This window comes from Podarcis liolepis (genome assembly GCF_965112155.1).
Source record: "Podarcis liolepis genome assembly, chromosome: 4".
Lineage (NCBI taxonomy): Eukaryota > Metazoa > Chordata > Lepidosauria > Squamata > Lacertidae > Podarcis > Podarcis liolepis.
This window is the reverse complement of record NC_139558.1, coordinates 35,514,963-35,538,716: the sequence shown is the minus strand read 5'-3', so window position 1 is coordinate 35,538,716 and position 23,754 is coordinate 35,514,963. Positions and strand designations below refer to the sequence as shown.

The window sequence follows — 23,754 nt, the reverse complement described above, 5'->3', positions numbered from 1 at the left end:
TGGGAGGGTGGGGAACCTGTTGCCCTCCAGATGCTGTTGGATTCCAAATTCCAAACAGCATGGTCTTTGATCAGGTCAGGGATCGAAGGAAGGAGCTGTAGTCCAGAAATATCCAGAGGACCCCAAATTCCCCATTCCTGGCCATCAAACATAAAATCAAGGTCAAATGCATTTCTACTGAAGAAGGCATTCTCAGGGTGTGAGAGATGGGTGCCTCCTTCTGAAAACAAGTATCCCTGTCATAGATAGTGTACGTTTTAAATAAGCATTGTATCGCTTATTTGCGTGTGGGCCCTACCACACATTGGCACCTCTTTATGGTGAATTAAAAATGGAATGTGCTGGCTACGCTTTAGTTAATTAGACCCAAATAGTTCTCTTCTCCCATCTATTTATTCAAAGTGCAGGAACTGTATGAGAAACAGGAGGAAGATTTGCAGTTTTCCTTATACTGCATTAGCACTGGGTGGGATTAATGGGAGTTGTATTCCAAAACAGCTGGAGATCACCAGTTTGGGGAAGGCTAAAATATTTGATGATCTGTTATTAGTATTATGTTTAAATTCTCTACTTGGTGTTACCTACAGCTTCATAAAGGGACACAGGTGGCCCTGTGGGTTAAACCACAGAGCCTAGGGCTTGCTGATCAGAAGGTTGGCGGTTTAAATCTCTGCGAGGGGGTGAGCTCCCGTTGCTCGGTCCCTGCTCCTGCCAACCTAGCAGTTCAAAAGCATGTCAAAGTGCAAGTAGATAAATAGGTACTCCTCCAGCGGGAAGGTAAACAGCGTTTCAGTGCACTGCTCTGGTTTACCAGAAGCAGCTTAGTCATGCTGGCCACATGACCCGGAAGCTGTATGCCGGCTCCCTCGGCCAGTAAAGCGAGATGAGTGCTGCAAACCCAGAGTCGGTCACGACTGGACCTAATGGTCAGGGGTCCCTTTACCTTTACCTTGACAGCTTCATAAACCACTTTCTAGCTGGTTTTTCCCTAGCTCAGGAGCACACAGCACAATTGTCCCTCCCTCCTATTGGTTTCATTCAGTGGGATTTCCACACAGCACATCCCTCACAGATTGCACCCTTTGGCTGTAGCACAGAGCTACCCGCATTTGAGGCCAGATCCACACTACCAACATAAATCCAGTTTAACCATTATCACTGTTCTCTAAGGCGCCCTGGGAATTTTAGTTTTTTCAGGGGACTCAAGATATCAGAGAGCTTTCACTAAAGCTTTACAAGAGTACAATTCACAGTTGTAGGATAGCCTCTATAAAACTAGTGTTCAGATTGTAGTGTGTTGGCATAAACACACTTCCTTCCATGTGATTTAGGCATAGGCAAACTTGGCCCTCCAGATGTTTTGGGACTACAACTCCCATCATCCCTAGCTAGCAGGACCAGTGGTCAGGGATGATGGGAGTTGTAGTCCCAAAACAGCTGGAGGGCCGAGTTTGCCTATGCCTGATGTGATTGATAGATATGTATACATTGGTGTGCAGGGCTGCTGCAGCTGTTTTTAATTTCAGGTTGCCAGCATACCCTTGACATAAAGAGGTACTGGGGCTTTCACGAAGAGGTAGGAAAGTCGGGCAAAATGTTTCAACTCTGAAAACTTGTCCAAAATATAATTGTTTTGCGAAGAATAAATAAACTGAGAAAAGAGAACCATCCCGGCAACGAGATTGCACGCTGGTTAGAAAAGAGAGAGCGAGGGAGAGGGAGAGGGAGATAGAGATGAAAATATTGATGTTTTAAGAAATACAATACATTCTGTCCTACGGACACTTCGCTGGGGTGGGGGAGGATATCAACAAAAACCTCTCAAACTATTAATGGGTTGCTTCAAAAAAGAAATACACTGGAAGGTCTATGGAACAGACTTAATGATTTTATGCTGTTGAGATGCAAAGATTCCATCAATGAGACTTGGATATCATATGCAATAACAGATTTAGAAGTAGACAAGAGCAGTATTTGTTTCCAGAAGAAGCACCAGTTAATAAATTGGTTGAAAGGAATTTACATGTAAGTGAGCAATGTGGGTATAATAAACTTAGACACTTTGGTAATATAATTTCAAGGAGTTCTCCTCAATTTCTATGAGTCGTAGTAGCAGCTCATACTAGCTGATAAGCTCCAATGAGCTTGCATTTGGTGTATAAAATTGGCTTCAATTTCCCCACCCCCACCCCAAAAAACCCCACTGAACTTGTCCACCTCTACATGACATTGACTTGGTTGTTGTTTCCTTACTTTAAAACAATTGCCAAATAAAAATAAAATTATAGTTATAATAATTAATACAGGCATTTGAGCTTAGTTCCCAGAAATATGGCACATGAACTGGATTCATAATCATGGCGGTTCTCTTTTATATATGCAATTCATATTTCTTTCCCAATCTGTAGAAGGCCCAGACTTTATCATTTTGGCAACAAATGGCAATTCCCAGGTCTGAACACAAAGGACCAGGTTACAGTTCCTGCAGAGTTGGTTTTTAACAGAAAAAGAATGTGCGGCTATTTCCCCGCCCCTTTTAATCTATAATATTTACAGTATTGCACTTTACTGCACTTAATTGCATTTCACTAAAATTAACGCTGCATCAGTATTATGCTTTTTTAAAAAAACTGTGTCCATCTTTGACAGATGAATCAACCTCTCTAGATCCTGTAAACCAAGCAGGCCTTCCGCAGAGATCCAGACATCTGGAAATAAAAACGGTGAAGTAAACCTGTTCACATAGTACAAGCATTTCAGCATGTTCAGGTGGTTCTCAGTAAAACAGATGCGTTCATCATTGTTCCCGTCATTTGGATCACCAACTAATTTGGGTGTCTCTCTTTCTCACACGCACACTCAGTTGTTGTTGTTCTTGTTGTTCCTTGTGAAGGATGTAGTCATTTGGACACCCCATTGTGTTATTGCTGCTTTGTTTAGAAAACACTGCCTTGTCTCAGATCTGAAATTCCACGTTTAAATTCAAACCAGTTCTGCAGCAGCAGCAGCTCCATAGCGATGGAAGAGATTCATGAGATTGAAATAATACCATTGGCAACAAAGAAGAAATGTCATCTTAATGGAGACCAGCCCCACGATGTTGTTAAGCTTTTTCCTTTTTTTCTGTTTCATTTTTGTTTCAGTATACTTGGCGATTTTCAAACATTGTTTAAAGTTAGGCACATGCACGACGTAGCAAAACTGGCAGCAGCAAATGTTGTTGGGCTGACATGATCATCTTCAGTTTGGCCAGGGTCCACTTCCATTTGTCCCAAGATTCACGGATGCCACGTGATTGGAGGGTTCTGTTGCCCACCCCCCAAAAAAATCTACTTTCCTCCAAAGTTTTCTCATTTTTTCCCCCCAAAACTGACACTTATAACTGAGATCCAGACTGATTTCAAACCTAGTATTTATGCATCTGGTGGCTGAAGAACAGTTTAACTGCAATCATTAGCACTAAGTGCTTTTTGAAATAAAAATTTAAAACAGAAAATAGGCCAGTAGGTCCTTCAGTCCTCAGATCAACTGAACAAGTTGCTGAAGTCTTTGAACAAAATAAAAGGAGAGGATGAGAAAGGGAGGAAAGGAGGAACAGGCCAGCACTGAGCCTGTCTACAAGTACTTGTGGGCCATTAAAAAGGTACCAGTTGTCCTTATCGCAGCCAAGCTCGGAGACTGGATAGAGGAAAGATACTATTGTCCATCCCTGGCAACAAAATGGCTTCTGGGGAGGAAATGTCAGAGCCCCAGGGCCTCGGCGTGTTTCCGAGCCTTGAGCCTCAAGTCAGCGATGCTGGAATTCTTGCTGTTGCTCTTCGCGGCCGCTGCTACTACTGCAGCTGCAGAGGCGGAATCTGCCAAGGAGGCAATGGGAAGTCCAAAAGGGGGCGGGGGAAACATCAGATAAGGGGCGTGTGCAGCCAGGTGAGGGTGGAGGTGAGGGTGGGCATGGGTGACGCCTTCCAGCTGCAGCTGAGCTTGGACCTGAGGGAGCAAAAGAAGGACACAGAAGCAAAAGGGACAATGAGTAAAGGAGCTTCCAGGAGGGTAAACAAATGAGTGTCATTCTGTGTATCTGTAAATAGGCCGGGTTTTCAAGGGGACATACACCAGGATAGGTCTGCAGCCTGTAGGAATAGAATGGCTTTTTGTAACAGGCAGATGTGGGTTCCTGGTAAACTGGGCTCGGTGGTTAAAAGGTCTGTAAGCTACCTAATACCACAATATAGTCAACAGGGTATCACAATGTTGTTTTTGCTTCTAACCATTGTCATCTGCAGCAGCAGAAAGATGCTCTCACTCTGTTGTCAACATATCATATCAGAAACCACTTAAGGTCCAGACCCAAATAACCATGAGCACTTTCTTCTTATGTCTCAGCATATTAATCTACTGTTGCACATTGCCACTCTTTGTACGTGGTGATCAATCCTTTACCGGTGTTCCTTAACTTGTTGAATTGCCACATTCCACTCATTATTTTACTGCCATTGACTTAGAACTGCAGAGTTCCCCTTTTCTGGATCTTCCAGACACACAAACTCTTTGCTTTTCTGTAGCATGATTCCTCTACATAACGATACCTATTCAAGCTTCCTCTTGGCTGGGAGAGAACGGCTTAATGGCAGTGTAAAAAGGTAAAGGGATCCCTGACCATTAGGTCCAGTCATGAACGACTCTGGGGTTGCAGTGCTCATCTCGCTTTATTGGCTGAGGGAGCCAGCGTACAGCTTCCGGGGTCATGTGGCCAGCATGACTAAGCTGCTTCTGGCGAACCAGAGCAGCACACGGAAACGCCGTTTACCTTCCCGCCGGAGCAGTACCTATTTATCTACTTGCACTTTGACGTGCTTTCGAATTGCTAGGTTGGCAGGAGCAGGGACCGAGTAATGGGAGCTCACCCCCTCGCAGAGATTTAAACCACCGACCTTCTGATCAGCAAGCCTTCTCCCAGGCCACACCAAGCACTCGTTTGCAAGAAAAGCCTTGTGCTTGCATGCAGACTGGATTTTTTTTAAATAAAAAGTGGGCATGAAGTAAGACCTGTGTTATAGCAGGGGCATAGCTGTCAACTTTTCTCTTTTTTTTAAGGGAAATTCCCTTATTCCGAATAGGATTCCTCGAAAGAAAAGGGAAAAGTTGACAGCTATGAGCAGGGGCCACCTATCTTTTCTGCTAACTCAAATTTTTAAACCACCTTAGCCACAGACTCTGGTAAAACCTGCACATTTTGTTTCAGATCCTCACTTGTATCATGGTATTATAATATAAGGTTCTACCCCATGATGTTTTTTATCAAGCAAAATTAATGCTTCCTGGGAGGTCACACAGACATTTTTTCCTTCTTTGAGGAACTGAAAAAGGAGAACCATACCCACAAAGGTGTGCAGGAGAGAAAGTGCAGCCACACACATCTGCAGTTACTGCTAAAGTCCTTGTGGCACACGTCCAGCAAATGAAGGACTTTTGAATAGTAATAACAATAATAACGTTAAAAAGGCGCCGGTGTAATTAAATAGCTGCAAAAGTGAGTTTGAACTGGTCCTAAACACCACTGGACTTTCAACAGGAACACGTGCTGCCAGATCTGATGCAGAGTTATAGCCCCAAGGTGCCAGGTAATTTCTCTGGTCTTTGTTTATAAGGTTTATAAGTCCCCTTGTAAGATTTGTTTTAAGATGGCTATAAATAATTTTTCCTGAGTATAGCTTTTTAGCTTTGAAGCTGTTGGATTTTTTAAAAAAAGTATAGGGTGGGGTGGAATGGGGAAATTTGGCTCTGTTGCTAGCCTGATCCAATTCTATTATCATTATCATTATTTACATTTATATACTACCTTTATCATCCAAGGATCTCAAGGTAGTGTTCTCCTCCTCCCCATTTCATCCTCCCAACAACCCTGTGAGGGAGGGAGAGGCTAAAAGGCGGTGAGTCACCCAGGGAGCTACGTAGCTGAGTGGGGATTCGAACGCTGATCTCCCAAGTCCTACTCCAACACTCTAACCATTACACCACATGTAAGGCATGCCAGGTATACAGGATGAGTCTGTGAACAGAATCACATCCCCTTCATCTCTTTATTATTTGACCAATTACTAAGACTACTTAACAACGTTTCAGGGACACTTATGGCTATTTTAAAGTGTATTTATTTGTTGCCGTCTGAAACACTTATAAGGGACTAGGGACTAGACACTTATCAGGGCCTGAGAGGGTTTAGGTGAATAGGAGATTTGTTGTATGTGTGTGTGATTAAATTCAATCTCTTTGACATTCGGTATGAGTGAATGTGGCTATTCAAACATTTGAATAAAACTGGGCAAGAAGAGTCAAGTGCTTGTCAATAGTCTCCACACCTTCCCACTTCCACTGCCCGGAAGTGTGGAGGCATTTACTGCCTGGACAGAATACTGCCTGTACATCTCTGTATGTAAAAGGGTGAGATACATTTAAGAGAAGGAAGAGAAAAGTCAAGAGAAGGGCCTCAGATCTTCCTGAGCTGGCTACTCATCTGCAAGCCTCCTGCCATGTGGCCTTGCCTGCAGGCTTGCTTATTTTCTCTTCTTCCTCCCTTGTCCTTGGGTGGAAGAAATCCATCAAAAACTATGGCCATCTTATTCACGCCACAGCTCCCCTTAACACGTCTAACTTCGAAAATAAATGGAGCTGTTTTTCTAGTCCGTTTCACCCTCAAGCTAATGAAGGTGAAATTGACAAAGTAGCAAAGCTTTCACATATTCGGGCAGCCATTGGGAGGCAAAGAAAGGTAAAGAATCATCTCCCCAATATTTTCTTTCTCCTGCCTGTGTTTTTTAAGGAAACAAAGTGGAACAAGTTCTATTTCTCTGTGTCTCAGTGGCTAGGGTGCTTTTGCAGGGAATCGACCAGTTTCCTTGACACATTTCCAGCCTGAGAAGTACCCAAGCCCCACTGACACAGTGGGGCCGAAACAAGAACACCCCCCCCCCCGCCTGCCTACCCCTCACATCCTGCCTCACTAAGTAAGTGTTTTTGGGTTGTTACATTTTTCCCTTATCATTTGCATTGGAGACATTCACTAGACTGGTCTGAATGGCAGCATTTCTGTGTGGCTTTCAAAAAGATAAAGTCCACACGAGTAGCTTTGAGGCAATGTGAGGTTACAACCTCTTAAAGAGGAATTTTCACACGTGACCACCACAGCCCCACAGCCCGAGTTCTCTTTGTTAAGAGGATCGCCAAATTTCCACCCAGCTCTTCTAGGTGTGCCTTTTTAGCAGCAGCTTGATCTACAGCAAATTAGGAGATGAAGCGCTTCACAACATGGAGAGAAACATTCACCACCACTGCTGCTTTGCTGCGGAACAAGCCCCCGTTAAACGGCACAAGCATTCGGGAGTGAGAAGCTGACAACTCTTGGTGTCCTTCTTAAATCTGTTAACAACGCAGGATCTAATTCAAAACAGAAACCAAATGTGTCTTGATTTCTTCTCCTTGGACCACCCTGATTTAAGCCTCACGCGTGAAATCACCAAGAGCGACGTTGCTCTAGTTCTGCAAGAGATAAACGCTCCCGCAGAAGACATCAACAACCTAGGCCCCACTTTTCTGAAACCCTGTTTGAAATAAAAGGGACCTTTCCAGAAGCCCGAGAATCACAGGGGTGCTTAATTACATAGGAGGATGTAAATAGAAGGGAGCTGAGGCATCTCTGCTGCTTACTGACTTTTCCCTATGGCTTGTGTTTGAGACTACTTTCAGTTCCCAGTTATGAAGACTAATGGGGCAAAAAGAGTGAGCAAAGCATGGTTTTTGCGTTCCATACAGTGCTAGTGCGACATAGTGACTGGAAGGTTAAAGACCTGCATTCAAATCCCCTTGCAAGTAGCAGGTTTACAGTGAATTTAATTTAATGCATCATTCAGTACTCATTACTTAAATCAATCTAATTAGGTCTCTATTATTGCCCATATCAGAAGATGGCTGAGTCTGAGAAACAGACTTCTTCATGGCCATGCAAGTTTGGGAGGTGGTTTCATTGTGTGAGTCCTGAAACATGCTTGCGCTACAGTATTTTCTCTGCTGCTTTGATAAAGATTAGCTTTGAACAAAGAGCAGTTTCTCAGCCTAACCTACTTCACACGGATGTTGAATCCACACCTTGCATTTGTAGCACATGGCTTTCCCCAGTCTCAGTGAAAAGTAGCTTGCTATGGGTGCTGGGAACTGTAACTCTGTGAGGAATGAGAAACAGTTCCCAGGATTCGGGGGGTGCGGAGGGGGAATAAGTGTGTTGAATGTGTTTTAAATGTATGGTGTGGATCCACCTGTCCCTTAAGCAAAATACAGATCAAGCTATGATCCTGTATACACTTACCAAGAACCATGTCCCCATTAAAAGCAACATGATTTACTTCTGAGTGAACATTTCTAGGACTGCAATGCAGGTGTGCTTTAGGACGACTACTTAGGAGAGAGGAACAAAAATAATGGAATTCTACATTTAGGTATTTGGGGGAGTTAAGATACAATTACCTGGATTTATTTTCTTCCCCTCTGCATTCAATATCTTTCCCGCCACAGGTAAGAACTCTTGTGCCTTTAAAGACTACTCGAAAGGCAGAAATTTAAGTGGTTCAGTACAGAGATTAACGTGTTTGGTTTCTACTAACAGTAGCTGAGGCAAATCAACTATGGTGGTACCTCTGGTTATGTATTTAATTCGTTCCGGAGGTCCGTTCTTAACCTGAAACTGTTCTTAACCTAAAGCACCACTTTAGCTAATGGGGCCTCCTGCTGCCGCTGCGCCGCCAGAGAATGATTTCTCATCCTGAAGCAAAGTTCTTAACCCAAGGTACTATTTCTGGATTAGCGGAGTCTGTAACCTGAAGCGTCTGTAACCCGAGGTACCACTGTACTCATCTTTCCAAGAGGATGAGTAGAAGTAGCCGGAAATTTTGTTTTTCCAAACGATGCAACACTCAACATTACTATCCTACACAGTGTTCACTCAGAAATAAGTCCTACTGGTTTCAATGGCGCTTACTCCCACATTGAGCGTGAACAGGATTGCAGCCAGACTTGGAAGCCACGGTGAGTAAGTCCTCGTTCGAAACCTGGGGACGATAAGGGCGCCTCTGAGGGCGCGCAGAGTGCACTCCTTCGCCACTGACCCATCCCAGCCTTGAAAAACGCCCGAAAGCCAGGGGCGTGGCTTCCTGACAGATCTCCGCTCCGGCCACGCCTCCTGCCCAGCGAGAGACGTATAAGCACCGCCCCCTTCCGTCTGACAGCCCGCTCGCAGCGCCCCTCCCCTCCAGAACCTCGATTCGCCTCGGACGTACAGGGAGAGAAAGGGGTCAAAAGGAATCAAAACGAGCTACCTGCTGGAAAGGCATCCTCAGGGCGCCCATGTTGACGTAAGGGGCCACTCGGCAGGCGTCTAGGTGGCTGGCCGTCCCCAAGATCACACCTGCAAAGCGGGGGTGGGGAGAGACACGTGTCTTGGTGAGGAAGGAACCTCGGGGGTCCGGATAGCGCTCACCAACCCCCTCCCCTCCTCCAGCCCACCCAAGCACTTTCCAGCTCGAACTCACCTTTATGCATCTGGTTCTCCTGTTTCCGGCATTTGGCTCTTCGGTTCTGGAACCAAACCTGCAATCAAAGAAAATGAGGGGAGGAGAGGTTTGTCACCATCAGTTCTGAAGCGTCTGGCACCCACCCGTGCTTATAAAAACGAACTTTTTTGACCAATACAGACATTTTTTTCCCCTTACCCACACACGCCGTTGCTTAATATTCAGTCAGATGAAGAGTCCTGTTGGGCTCGGAAGCTTGCTCCCTGTTTTGTGTCATTTTGATTGCTCGTACAATAAAGGGGTTTTATTTTGGTCGATACGTTTTATTGATTTTCACGGGACCAGCAATATAGAAACAGGTAAGTTCCTACCCACCCACAGAAGGACAAGCTTTTGAGGATATTCAGAACACACGAAAGTATGGAGTCCGAATGGCAGAGGGCAGAAGCTTTCTCAGCCTGTGTTCCACAGTCTCAGAGAGGCAAAGGAAAGATGAAGACCTTATACTTCGCTCCCCCCCTCCCCCTTCTCCTTCTTCCAAAATCAAAGTGTCAGTTTTGCTATGCACGCTACTGTAACTTCTCTCTTTGCTCTGCTCATCTGGTGGCTTTCTCTCTGAGAAATGCTTGTTTATTAGGCATACAGGTAACAGTATACATCACGCAAAACAGCAGGACTAGTCAAAGGCCCTTTTAAGACAAGGGTCGTGGTATTGGTAAGCAGGTTTCAAGAGATTCACAGTGTGATCCTTATACGTGTCAGAAGTAAATCCCGTTGGGTTCAATGGCGCTTCCTGTCGGGTAAGCGTGTATAGGATTGCAGCCTGAGGTGTTTCGAAATAAGAAAATAGTGCTATACACCACTGTATTCCCGCTGTTGGAATGAGAAGCAATCCTTACGTCCACACTGGTAGGGGACATTTCTGCACTAGAATGGGGGACTGTGTAAACCTCTTAGAGGTTTTTGTTGATTGTGCACACACACACCCATATACACACATAGTTCAGTTTTTTAAAAAAATCATACAAATGACCTGAGAACAGTGACTTTCTGTATTATTCTTATTGCTATTAAAAAGCATAAAGGAGCCACCAGATCAGAAAATCTGGGCTGCAAGTGATGAGACGAGTTTCACTTGCAAGAATTAGGTGCAAATAGAGCAGGTGAGATCCGAGTGCGAACAGAGAATCGGACAAGAATCGAAATGGGATTCATTCGCACTTCTGCTAAAAAAAAAACCACCAACGGAACAATGCGCAGCTTGGAGAAAGTCGTCCCCTGTTGTAAAATGCAGAGTTTGCATCTTGATCGTCCCAAGCATGGCTGATGTCAAAGTCAAGCAAACAAGCGCTTTTAAGAGGAGCAGTCAAGCCACGAGCGACCTCCCTCCTAAGATTGCGAATCCAAATTCGCAAAGCACCGCGAAGTTGATGCGGGGGTGTAGCCGCTCTCTCCCCGCGCATGCGTACTCTCTCTTTTTCCTTTTTTTTTTTAAGTCCTGGTCAAAAGGAGACTTTGCTTCCTCCATCTCAAGGGATTCAGAGGAAGGGGCTGCCAGTGTGGCACAGCGGAGCCCCAAGGGCAGCAACCCTTCGAACGTATAAGAGGCAGTACATGGATTGGCCTGTGGGGGCGCTAGACACAGCCATGAAACATCCCCAAAGTTCTGCTCCCAGAGACCACTAGGCTGGTGCGGAGGAAATGAAGCTCTTCTCGTGTTTTTAATACTGTATGGAGAACCGGTCAAGCATATGAGCCCTCACCTACAGGCTAAAGTGCGACATCCCGGGCACAAACTGACCGCCTCGGCGCGACAACGAAGCTTGCACAACTGCTCAGTTTATAGCACTTCGGATATCAGTCAGGAGGAGGGACAATTTGGATTCCTGCCCCCCCCCCCCCAGTAGGGGAGGAATTTTGCAAGGATATATTCAAGGCTTCGACCGCAAACAAGTAAATGTATTTTAAGAGCTAGGCGTGTAGTTCAGTATCCCATAAATATAACGTGAATGGTACAGGTCCGCGCGCGCACTTCTTTAAACCAAAGAATATTTTCATATCTAAAGGTTTAGATTTAGACCAGCAGTCACTCTTGAGGGACCCGGCCAGAAATAGAGAGGACTCCCGAAGAACAAACAAATACGGTCTGAAATGGGAGGGGGCACTCTTCTCTTCCCTAAAAGGGTGTGTTTGTAATGCTTTTATACTTGTGCTCCCTTTCACCGGGAAAGGCGGAATATTAAAAGGGGGCAAATCATTATGTAGAACAAGCAGATGAACAAAATGCCTCCGAGGCTATCCAAAGAAAGAAACTGTTCAGTCCAGCAACAAAGACGGCCCGCTTGCCTAGCTTTAAACCGGGGGAGGGAAGCAAAAGAGAGCCTCTTCTTGGCATCTCCTATTCGAAATCAGGAAAACAGGCAGATGGCGTTCAGGAGCAGAGAGCCAAGCCGCAATCCAATGCCCACACCGACCTTGGAGCATGCCCCATGGAAGTCAATGGGGTTTACTGCTGAGAGAAGAAGTATAGGTTTCGGCTGGCAGGCAGCTAAGGGAGATTTCCCCGTGGGGAAGAGGTTATCGGCTCACACACTAAACAATGAGACAGAAATGTGATAGATCGCCACACACACCCACACCCAAATAGTGCCGAGTACCAAGTGCCGATTTACAATTCACATCCATCTCTCATACACCCCCCCCCACACACACACACCCTTTGCTCCCTCACGTCCAGCATTCCTCCAATTTGGCTGAATGTGGCTTCCTTTCCCCCTGTGTGCCAGGCAGTGGCGTTTCCTCGAGGTTCATTTTGAACGCATATACATAAAGAAGGACCAGTTTTAGTGGGTTTCCCCCTATGTCGACTCGTGTGGCATCGCTTTTTCCCCCTATTTAAGGAAAAATAGGCGGGGCGGGCGGGGTGAGTTTCAGCTAAACCCTTTTATTCCCGAATTTCTGCCAGAGTTTATCAGGGCTTTGTCTTATGCTGACCTTGGAATTGCCCACTAAAATGGCCAGCCATGGATCCACACCCAAACACTGATTACTCGGAAGAAAGTCCCATCACGGTTCAGTGGAGGGACTCTTCATTTACTTGGGATTTACTCCCGAGCAACCATGCAACAGAAGAAGCTGCCAGCGATTAAGGTTGCGATCCCAGAAGAACTTCACTGAAAGGAATTCTAGAAAAGTAGCGAAACCAATAAAGTTTCCTTGAAGATTAAAAAGTATATTGCGGCATGAGCCTGTTTCCTTACAGGAAAGGCACAGCATTTCGTTGAATTCCGCCGGGCTTACTTTCGAGTAAACGATGCTCAGGATCGCCCTGCACAGCCACGACCCCCAAACCCTCCCTTGAAAGTCAATTCATCTTCGAATGGAAATTCCGTTTATGGGGAAATCAATTAATTCCACACACAACATCCACAAGGATTATTCAAAGGGGGTTAATCCAACAGATTTCAATTACCCCTTTCCATTTGTCTTTTGACTGGGTTATGGATCCCACCATAAATCCCTTTTTCAGAGCCACGATTGACTTTTAAATAGGCTTGACTTCCACGCGACAATCAAACGCTTTCCAAATTTGGGTGGAAGGAATTATTTCTAATTCTGCCATCAGATTCTATTCTTTTTCTTTAAAAAAAATTGCCATCCTAGTAATCCTCCCCTAATTCCGGAAATTGCCGTGTATTATAAATTGAGGCAGGGAGGGGGGGTGTCCTTAGATCTCTCTGGCGTACCAAACAGCATGGGAGCCTTCTCCCATGAGAGGGGAAGGAGACTATTTTTTACAAATATGTTTAAAGGATTACGTCTACCGTCAAATGCTCAGTGTCTCCACCCCCCTCCTCTTACTAAATCAAACTTTAGTCAGCCTCTGTCTGCTGAGACAGATCAAATCTGGGAGTTAAGCAAACATCGCTCCCATTCGCCCCGCCCCCCCTCCAAGTTCCTCCGCTTGCCAAGTTGATCATACGGTTAATTAATACTAACTGCACTTCCTACATCACATTTCGCCTCCGAGCTTTCTTCAATTGCCTTAATGATGGCCATTTACAACGGAGTAATTAGTGCAAAGAAAGGCTTCCAAAGACATTAATTATCCAGGGGTACTGGAATGGGTTTCTTCAACAGGAATTGGCCGCCTTCACACGTGCGCTAGTGGCGTCGCCTCCCCCTCCCTGATCCGGGTCTCTAATAGGTGATGTCTCAAATTAAAAGATGGGGGAACGGGAGGGGGGCAGTTTGCTCAATTTCTGAGCGATCCCTGAACTTTTTGAAAGGGAGCTTTCTTTACCAGTGGAAATGTCCCCTTTCCATTTTAATGTCCTGATCTCTGGCTCCCTTGGATTTGCTGTTTCTGTGAAGAGCGCAACACGCAGCACAGCCTTTTGGAATAGATAGACGGCCGTACGACCCTCAACACGCCCAGTCTCGTGGGATCTCCGAAGCTAAGCAGGGTCAGGCCTGGTTAGTGTTTGTATGGGAGACCACTGCCTAGGAATACCAGGTGCCGTGGGAATTCTTAGCTCAGTCGTGAGACTCTTAATCTCAGGGTGCTGCATTCGAGCCCCACGTTGGGCACACGATTTCTGCGTTGCAGGGAGTTGGACTAGATGGCCCTTGAGATCCCTTCCAATTTTACAATCCTAAAACTCTTTCGAACACCTCTGGAAACTTAGCCACTTCAAGCGGACTAACGTTTGGAGTACCAACCCCCGCCATCTCTCCGCCTCCCTTGGGAGAAAGGACCATTGCTTTCAGCGAAACACCGGGGTGCTGAGAAATGACAGCTTTAGTCAAATTCAGCCGAAATATTTGGGTTCTAGCTAGGTTTTGTTCCGACCGTTAGCACTGTGAACGCCCCACTTGAAACGAAAATATTAGTTTCTTAATATAACCACCTACCATTCATATAAACCTTGAGAATGGGGATCTTTTTATGGTGTGTCAGAATAATAATAATAATAATAATAATAATAATAATAATAAAGAATTCACCCTAAATCAGAGTTTTAAATAATCCTGCTTAATTAAGCCGGGGAAGGAAATGTGCATTTAAAAGTTGTAAACAGAAAACCTTCAGCTATCCTGTCTGAGGACAGAGGGTGGCTGAACTGTATTGACAGATAACTAACCAATGAATAAAAATGAATATGCCCCTCATGTTATTTATTCTTCATTCTATATCCCCTTCCCTCTCTCTCTCTCTCTCTCTGTGCGTGTGTGTGTGTGTGTGTGTGTAGCTCTTTATCCAGCATTAATGATTTTGGAATGACTCCCATGACCTGCCTCTGTGCTAATTCCGCTCTCTACGCCACTCGTCATAATATAATTTATACCAATTCCGGGGAGAGTTCCTTCCCCACCCCCAAGGGTCGTTTGGTCGTCTGTTATCCTGTTAAAGGAGGCAGACTTTATTTATTTATATTTTTTAATCACACATCGGGTGCAGATATGTGGCAAATTCTGGGGCAAAAATGTCCTTTTACCCAGCTTTAACCACTCGGTCAGGAGCAGCGTGCGAGAGGCGTGTGATGTGAGGGACTAATCCGCGTTAAACGCTGCCGGCTCCTACCAGTGGCGCCTGAAAGGCACTTCTTAAAAAGACTCGCTGTGCCCAGCTGGGCAAAGAAAAGCGTCCCTTCCCATTTTTTATTTTTTATTTTTTTGCTTTGGAAAAAGGCGAAAGTGATGAGGAATAAAAGTGATGAATTAGCCCGCGCGCGCAGCCATCATAAATCAGCTCGGGTGTGATTCCCGATCAATTCCAAGTAGTCATGAATATGCTAAGTAAAGCGCAGGACAGTGTTTTAGACAGTTATTTCTTCATTAAGGATCACTCAGTGATTTCTTTCACAAATGCTCTAATCTGATTTCCTTTTGATTTCCATTAGAGACAGTGAATAATGACATTTAATTTAGCCTTGCGCCATAAAAACCCGAAGATATTTGCTCGTAATTGAATTACTGCCTGCTCCTCACTATGGTCTCATAACTTTCAATTATAACCCTGACAGCTGGGCGATATGAGTTGCCGGTACAACACTAAAAATAAAAGGTTAATAAGAAGTAGCTACCGTAGGAGCTCCAATTTATTTACAGCACATTTCCACACTAAATTGAAACTAGATCCTTTAACAACAAGGGACAGGCGCTACAGACGGGGATTAGGAGGCAATTCGGAGAGTATTAAAATATCTTTGGGTTGTTGTTGCTTTCGCCCTTCGGTCTCCTTCCTTTTCTCTTCCTCCTTTAATAAGATGCCGACCGAGTCCTTTTTAGCCGATCGAATCCTGATTATGTTTTAATTAAGGGTTCTCTCTAAAACGGCTTTCTCTGGACTTTATTTTTTGGGGGGTGGGGAGAGTCTGAAGGATGTTTTCCCCGTTCAGAAATATGAGAGAGAGAGAGAGAGAGAGAGAGAGAGAGAGAGAGAGAGAGAGAGAGAGTGAGTTGCTGGGGAGGGGGAGGGGAGAGGGTGGAATATTTCATGAAACCTGCAAGCACTTGGAACGCCAATTTTCCTGTAACTATGAATATCCTGTTAAGGTGCCGCGCTACTCCGGTAATAAACTACTTGAAAGAAAGAGTGCGGAATTCAATTACAAGTAATTTATTTTTATAGAAACACTACGAGTAATTTATTTTTATAGAAACGCTACATCAAGGCTCTGGCAAGATATTATACCGGCTCGCCTAGAAGGAGCTGGGAAGATGACATAAAAGTTGATGTCCCCTTCAGCCAAAGTTTAATCTTTTCATTCATTTATCTTGGGCGGTTAGATCAATCTTCCGCGCGGGGGGTGGGAGCCACGACTTCTCCCTCCCTCCCCCTCTCTCAGCATTCCCCCTCGTAAGCTCTCCTTTCCAAGAAGAGCACTCCAGTAAGCGTTATTCCGTTCCTGGGGAATATTTCATTTATTGTTGTATTTATTTAAAACCCGAACTGTTCAGGAGCCTAGTTTTCCCAGCTGTTTCAGGGGGGAAACAGCCTACAAAGAAACGTTTTAAAAGTTAAATGGCAGACCGGCCCTGGAAAGAGGAATTACACGCAGGCGTTCCAAGCGCACAAAAATGCTGCTCAACGCTGGACGTGGAAGTCAACCCCACTAATATTAGTGGGGCGTTCATACTAAAAGTAGGGGTGGCTAACTCTTCTGTTAGAGTCGTGGGGCTCTAACCCCCCAAAGTCCCAGCCAGCCTGGGAAGTGGTCAGGGATTATGGGAAATTTGGTGCAGCAACATCTGGCGGGGTCAACATCTGGCGAGCCACCCCTGACTTAAAGCATTTAGACTGAGATTCCCCTTTCCTAGTGTGACTCCCACCATCACCTCCAAGGAAAAACACTGGGGGAACTGGAAGCGTGGTTCATTAAAATAGTTTTTTGGTGCTGTGGGAGTTCAGCCAGAATAAAAGCTCAGCTGGAGCTCAGCCTTCCCCACATACCTTTGACCCTAAAGCCATGCTACAGGTTGATCACTTCCATGGAATCATAGAATTGTAGAGTTGGAAGGGACCTCAAGGATCAGCTAGTCCAACCCCCTTCTTCCCTCCTTTTTGCACAACCTCTGTTTGAGGGGGATCGATGCTGCGACAATCGCCACAACCTGCACCACCCTTTTTTAATTATATCTATTTTCTTGTTTGCTTCTTTTCCAGCCCCCCCCCCCGTCTCTCTCTAGTGAGCAAGGCTAAAGGCCTTTAAAAAAATTAAAAAACAAATGCATTTTTAAAGGCAACAATCTGTTCTTGTATCGAGCATATGCCTTGGCCGCATGACCAGCAGGCAGGCCCCACAACCCAAACACCTCCTCGAGGATTGGGAGACGTTCTGTTTTCCAGGGGATCGACAAACGGAGCAGATGGGGCACCATGAATTCATACCCTTGTTATGCAAGTCAAATAGAGGCACGTTTCCCCCCCCACCACCACCACCCCACTCCCGGCTCTGGATAATCCAGTCCCAGAGCACCCAACCAGCCTAGCTTGATCTACACCAATTGTTCTCCGAAGTTGCTCCCACCCTCTCCCTGTTAAAAAAATAAAAAAAGAGGCGCAGTAGAACCTCAAGGGAAAAGGGAAAGGTTTTTCGTTCCTGGCTGGGGCTACTAATCAGGCCTCTGATTGGTTAGCGAGCGGCACTCAGGGATGTTTCGAACGCTCCGTGTCTGTTGAAGATTCTAAAGGGGCGAGAAATCGAGAGCAGCGCCAGTGGCTGGAATTGCTGGCCCCCTCCCTCCGTCACACGTGTCCGGGTGCTGCGCGTGACAAAAAGGAGGGGATTTTAATGGGGTAGACAGAGATCCGAAACAAGGCCAGCAGGAGGAGGACTCTGGCCTTCTTCTAAGGCTGCCTTACCTGAACCCTGGCTTCCGACAGCCCCAGCCTCTGGCTCAGCTCCTCCCTCATGAAGGCGTCCGGATAGTGCGTCTCGTCGAAGAGCCTCTCCAGCTCGTTCAGCTGCTCCAGTGTGAAATTGGTTCGACTCCTCCTCTGCTTCAGCTTGGTCTGGCCGTCCTCGTCTTCGGATTTCACGTCTTCCCGCTTGTCTTTGCACTCATAGATCCCTGCCGGGGGGGAGGGGGATGGGGGTAGGGAAGAGGAAACGAATACAACAAAGTTGCGCATCATAGAAGCCTCCTTCTTAAAGCCCTCGAGGCGGGAGAATTGGGCACATAGTTTCCCCAGCCAAGGCGAAGGATGGTCGCCCTGTGAGCCCCCAAAAGAAAGGCAAGCGAAAGTTGACATCGTCCCCTATGCTCAGATGACCCATTTCGGGGGTCGAGTGAAATATTCGTTAGTAAATTTTCGGAGAGCACGGAGAGCCTGCTCTGATAAAAACGTAATTGACTGCTACGCAGCCAGGATAGATATTTTTTCTCTCCTTGCATTTCTCCTGTTGCAGCGAGAAAATTATTTATTTGGGCGCAGAACAGGTGATGGTCCTTAGAGAGACCTTGTGTGACTCACATATGCTCCAGCTAAGGTTGCTAAATGCCCCTTATAAGGGACATCTCCCGTCTCTCCACGCGTACAAACTTAATCATCTTATTTTTGAAGACTGCAGGATCATACCTCGGTGGCAATATGTTGTCGCGGCTAGGAAGTGTGGCCTAGGTTTTCTGAACTGACAAGCCTCCTGAGGAAAGTTAAAGATCCAAATACCCCACGCAAGCCAAGAGTAGCAAAGATTTTACGCGAAACAAGTGTAAAGAGGAAATGGCCACTTTCAGATGAGAGAGGCTCTGAGACGTGTCCACTCTTCCTGGCCAGTCGCCTCCACCGGGAAGGGATCGGGGCCTTATTTTGCAGTCTAGACATGGCGGAAGGGGGTCGGAAACACGCTTTTTAAAGACATGGGGGACCCTCCCCCCTCTAATAGCTACTGAGCAAGAAGAAAAGCACCAGAAAAACGGCATGTTTGTTTCGCTCCGTTACGCGCGCTTTAAAATAAATCCAAAGGATATTAGAATCCATAGTCCCCAACTGAGAGGCTTTAGGAATGTGGGAACCCACACACACACACGAGATGAACCCAGCTTTCCTGTGACCAGGTAACCATTAGAAATGATTCGGGCGACATAACCGGGATGACCTTTGGCCAGAGCAGGTTAAATGCTGCCTTTTGTGGGCTGTGCTTAAAAAACAAAAACAAATGGCACAAGACGATATTCTTATAACCCATCGCCTTTCCAATATATTATTGATAAAAGCCACCAAGCCTCAGTTACGATCCGTTCGGGGGAAGATTCCTCCCTCGGGATAGAAATTGATAAGAAAGGAAGCACCCAGAGGAAAAGACAGCGCCTCTGTTGCAGCAGCAGCCTGGGCCCGGTGCGCTCTGGGTGGCAGAAAGAGCGTGGCCTGGACGCCCTCTCTGCCCCGCAGCCACGGCTGGCCTTCTGAGGAGCCAACACGTCACTCCCGCAGCAAAACGTCACGTTTGCAAAGAACAGGAGCGCGTGAAGATGTAACGAGGGACTGGGCAGAGGGCGGGGGAGAGAGGATTTCATCTCGCCTGTTCTGAAAGGGATTTGAAATTCGGGGGTTGGCGCAGGGACTTCCTCCTGCCGCCTTTACCTGAGTAGCTCAGGTCACACTAACGGCAATAACTTCGACGTGAGCGCTCTCTAGCCAGATGCAAAGGACATCCTTCCCACCCTAGGGAAGGAAGCCTTGCTGGGCCCAATGGGGCGCCATTCCTCTCTGTGGAACTTATTTACTGGCAAGTTCAGCGGCAACGCGGAGGACTGCAGCCTGTCGGACAGCTGGTTTACACAGACGTGCCCGTCTCCAAGCGCATTCCCTGGAAGTAAATCCCCTCGATTCCAGTCTCACTGACCTCCCAAAGAAAAGTGGGTTGGGATTAGGAGTGACACGGTGAAACCTCTGCTGTCCAATTCTGTTGTTTTGGTTTGACTTTAAGGAAGCAGTGTTGTGTTCCAGCCTACTACCACTTACATGCAAATCTTCTGACGTCGAAAGGCTTTACAGTATTATATACCTCCAAGTAAAATAAGTTTAAGAATCAGGGCATTTGGTTCAAAGCATAATTTTAACTGATGGGACACACCGAATTGCCTAAGAATCCCCAGGCAAGATTGAACAGATCCTCAGATTGAACAGAAAACTATATATAAATGTATCCTCAGCCAGAGTGGTTTTTACTGTCGTGGCTTTTTAAAAATATGACGAAGCAGCCTTGAATTAAGAGGGGAAATTTTAATTTAAATACAGTGTTATGCTTACCTACAGGGTTTTGTTTTGCACAACAGCTACCAAACACAGGTGCGAAGCTAACGGATTTTTGAGCAATATCTCTCAACACACACTGTCCATTAGTCTCTTGCCCTGATTCCGCTGAAACTCACTTCCGGCCCACGATCGCTACATTTTTTTGCTCCCAACGAACGTTCGAGGGGTTCGCTTACAACTCCCTTTAATGGAGACACGTTCCAGCGTTCCAACCATTCACAAATATGGTAATGATTTTTCGCTTGTAATGTTTGTTGTACCGCTGGAAACCAGTCTTCCTCCATGGATTCTTCCTGAGGTTGATACCCTTTTGAATTACTTTCTTTTTTAACCGAAAAACAATTACAAACTTGAGATGTGTGTGTGAGAGAGAGAGAGATTACAATGTATTTTATGACATATCAGAGTTGCGTGTTCAGGTAACTGCTGAGAATGAAGCACGTTTTCAATAAACGGGTATCTATGTATATAAAATATTAGATATGTATATTGTTTCCCAAAACAATAACCGTGCACTGGAACTGACAGTATTTCAGGAAACTCGAAGGATTTCACGCCTTACTATTTTAAAAAATGTATTCTGAAAGGCCCTTCTCTCTCTCTCTAATATATATATATGAAATTGGAATTGTTAAAGCTTCCCAGAAATTAAATTCTCATTTATTTAGCCCTGCGTCTAAGCTCTCCTTCCGATTATAACGAATCTAATAGAACATAAAAAATAATTATTAATAATATGTAGAATTGATATTAAAAGAGCGAGCAGATTTGAGTGATAGGGCTTTTCTATAATGGACAGAATGCTGTTTCGTTTCGTTTTGTTCTGTTTATGGTACAAGTGGCCCAAATCTCCTAAATACTATCGATCCAACACACCGTTATTATTTTACGAAGCGAAGGAGCAGAACGAATGGCGGAGTAAAACATATTTTAAGGATGGGAGATTAACATGACTGAGCAGCCCTGCTGAATTTTAATTTAAAGTTTTCCCTTCTCACACCTAAGGGATTGCTGCATTTAATCCCATCGCGTCTGCCCTGGAGGAAACCTGTCTTAAATCGCCGAAAAACGTTTTATCAACTTTCTTAAAAATTTACTTTCCCTCACTCTCAGAATGCTCCTTTCTATAGGCAACAGTGAAGCGGGACAGGAAGAGCTATCGACCTGGTGGCCCGGGGTGAAGGGACTCTACCTTACACATCAGGGGGAAGGAAGGAAGGAAGGAAGGAAGGAAGGAAGGAAGGAAGGAAGGAAGGAAGGAAGGAAGGAAGGAAGGAAGGAAGGAAGGAAGGAAGGAAGGAAGGAAGGAACTGACACCCGGAGAAACTATCGACACGGGCTCGGTACAAAATTCTAAAGTGCTTTTCCTTCCTTCCCGTCCTTCTTTTCTGCTTCGATCTTCCCCGCAGGCCTCTGACCAGTTTACCCTGAGCTTGGCTTCCCTCACGCCTCTTTTTAATGGAAGAAAACAAAAAAAGAAGCCATAATTGAAGCCACGACGTTGGAGGCTCGTTCCAGAACAGGCACTTTCGGGGCAGCAACACAGGCAGGCAACCGGGCAAAGGATACCCGGGCTCCGGATCGAATCGGGTCGTCGATGCGAAACCTGCTTCTTTCTTTTTCCTCCCCGCCCGCCCCCCATCTCCACGCACTCCTATTGTTCCCAGAAAAGCTAAGGGGAAAGTTTGGGTGTTTCTCTCCCTCCTCTCCCTTTTCCTTCTACTTTCCACTCCAGAAGTGCTTCACGATCCCAGCGGCCGTTCCTGTTGTTGCTAGACAAGTGGATTATTATTATTATTATTATTATTATTATTATTATTATTATTATTATTATTATATCGCCCGCTGCCCAACCGCTCCTCCCCACCCAAAAAGCCTCGAGGCCTTCGGCGCTGGTGTCTCGGGCAGGGAGAGGAGGTGGAGAGACAGAGCCCCCCTCCACACACCCCCACGCACCACCTCGCCTGGTGGGTCCGGTGCCCTCCTTACCTTCCGAGGTCCTGCTGGCGTGGTTGAAGTCCTTGAGCTTGTCCTTGTCTCCGTCTCCGTGCTCCTTGAAGAGGTGCACCGGGCAGTGCGCGCCGCTCTCGGCCAGCTCCTGCAGGCTGCCGGCTTCCGAGGCGCCCAGCTCCCGCGAGCGCGCCAGCCCACTCTCCAAAACTTCCCGGTACGTGATAGTCTCCTTCTTGTGGCCGGTGCCTCCTCCGCCGCTGCTGCCGCCGCCGCCGCCTCCTCCACCACCACCACCTCCGCCGCCACCACCTCCTCCTCCGCTGCTGCTCTCCTTGCTTTTCTGGTCGAAAGATTTGGAGACAAACGCGGTAAGTTCTTCCATGGCGACCCGGTGGCTGGGGAGGGGGAGGGGGAGAGAAGAAGCGCACGCTCGCGATCCACAGTGAAGAGGTCCTCGGCGCTGCAGCGGCTGGATCTGGGCGTGGGTCGTGGTGGTGGGGCTGGTGGGGTGGAGATCTGCACTCAGGAGGTCCAGGGGCCGCCTCGTCGGTCCAGGCTGCTGCTGCTGCTGCTTGAAGGTGGTGTTGCGCCTTGCGTGCGCGTGTTTTGTTTTAAATCCTCCTCCTCGTGACAAGCAGCGAGGAAGACCACGTCGAAGAGCAGAGACGGGGCGCTGTCTCGGGGCTTAGATCCCTCCCGCTGTTATTTATGCCTTTCAATGGGGAGATCACACTATTTATACATGGCTACCTCAGCCCAGCCCCCCAGCTCTCTCTGTCTCCAGCAATTACTGCCTCTTCCAGAGTCGCAGGCAGGACTCCGAGGAGCGATCTCCCCCCACCTCGGGCCAGCAATTGGCTTTCTTTGCATTTCATCGCGCTTTGGCACCCGTCGCACCTTGATTTAAGGGTGGCAAAGAGCAGGGAGAGGGAGGGAGGGAGAGAGAGAGGGAGGAATCCAATGAAACTCTTTCCCTCTCCTCTTTCTCCCCCACCCTCCCTCTCTCCCCCACTCCATCCCATAGCCTCCTCCCAAACAGGTATCTCTCCGCATTCTTTTCAATGGCTCGCAGGAACCAAACGGAAAGGAAGGCGTGGGGGCGGCGGCGGCGGCGGCGGGGGTGGGAGAGACTCGAGGAAGACCTGACTGGCTACCAGGAGATCTTCTGCTTATTATGGACACGCTAGGAGCGGGGGGAGAAAAGCTGGGCCGCCAACTCTTGCTAGACAACCGGGAAGGGGGAGGAAATGACAACAAAAAGAGCGGACTCTGGTTGTTCAATAAAAAGGTAAATCCGTGCCAGTTGGAGACGAGTTTTTCTTGGGCGACCGGGGGGTTGTTTCATTGTCGTTCTTGATGTGTATATTTTGAATGTAGAAACCTGTTATAGAAAAAAAGGGGGCATCTTTCGTTCAAATGTCTCTTCCTTCTCAGGAACGTGGTCTTCTTCCCTTCCTCTGATGGTAAGGGAGGGTT

General features: G+C 46.5%; 1 protein-coding gene across 2 annotated transcripts; it reads right to left on the bottom strand.

The window, feature by feature from the left end:
* Positions 1-1,873: 1,873 nt before the first annotated feature.
* SHOX (SHOX homeobox) lies at positions 1,874-23,213 on the bottom strand. 2 transcript variants are annotated; one of them, XM_083500474.1, is made up of 5 exons: positions 22,315-23,213; positions 17,929-18,137; positions 9,579-9,636; positions 9,363-9,454; positions 1,874-3,987 (listed from the first exon to the last, which is right to left on the bottom strand). In XM_083500474.1, the coding sequence occupies exons 1-5, from the start codon at positions 22,658-22,660 to the stop codon at positions 3,742-3,744; spliced, it is 951 nt and encodes a 316-aa protein (XP_083356600.1). In that variant the 5' UTR covers positions 22,661-23,213; the 3' UTR covers positions 1,874-3,741. The 2 variants fall into 2 exon arrangements, with proteins under 2 accessions (XP_083356600.1, XP_083356601.1); XM_083500475.1 differs by having other exon boundaries at positions 9,366-9,454.
* Between the last annotated feature and the right edge of the window lie 541 nt (positions 23,214-23,754).

Excerpts from the sequence above, each read along its gene's own strand:
- SHOX (XM_083500474.1), bottom strand. The coding sequence starts at position 22,660 with ATGGAAGAACTTACCGCGTTTGTCTCCAAATCTTTCGACCAGAAAAGC. Across the intron at positions 18,138-22,314 it reads CGCCAGCAGGACCTCGGAAG|GGATCTATGAGTGCAAAGAC; the intron begins GTAAGGAGGGCA and ends CCCCCCCGGCAG. Across the intron at positions 9,455-9,578 it reads GGAGAACCAGATGCATAAAG|GTGTGATCTTGGGGACGGCC; the intron begins GTGAGTTCGAGC and ends CCCGCTTTGCAG.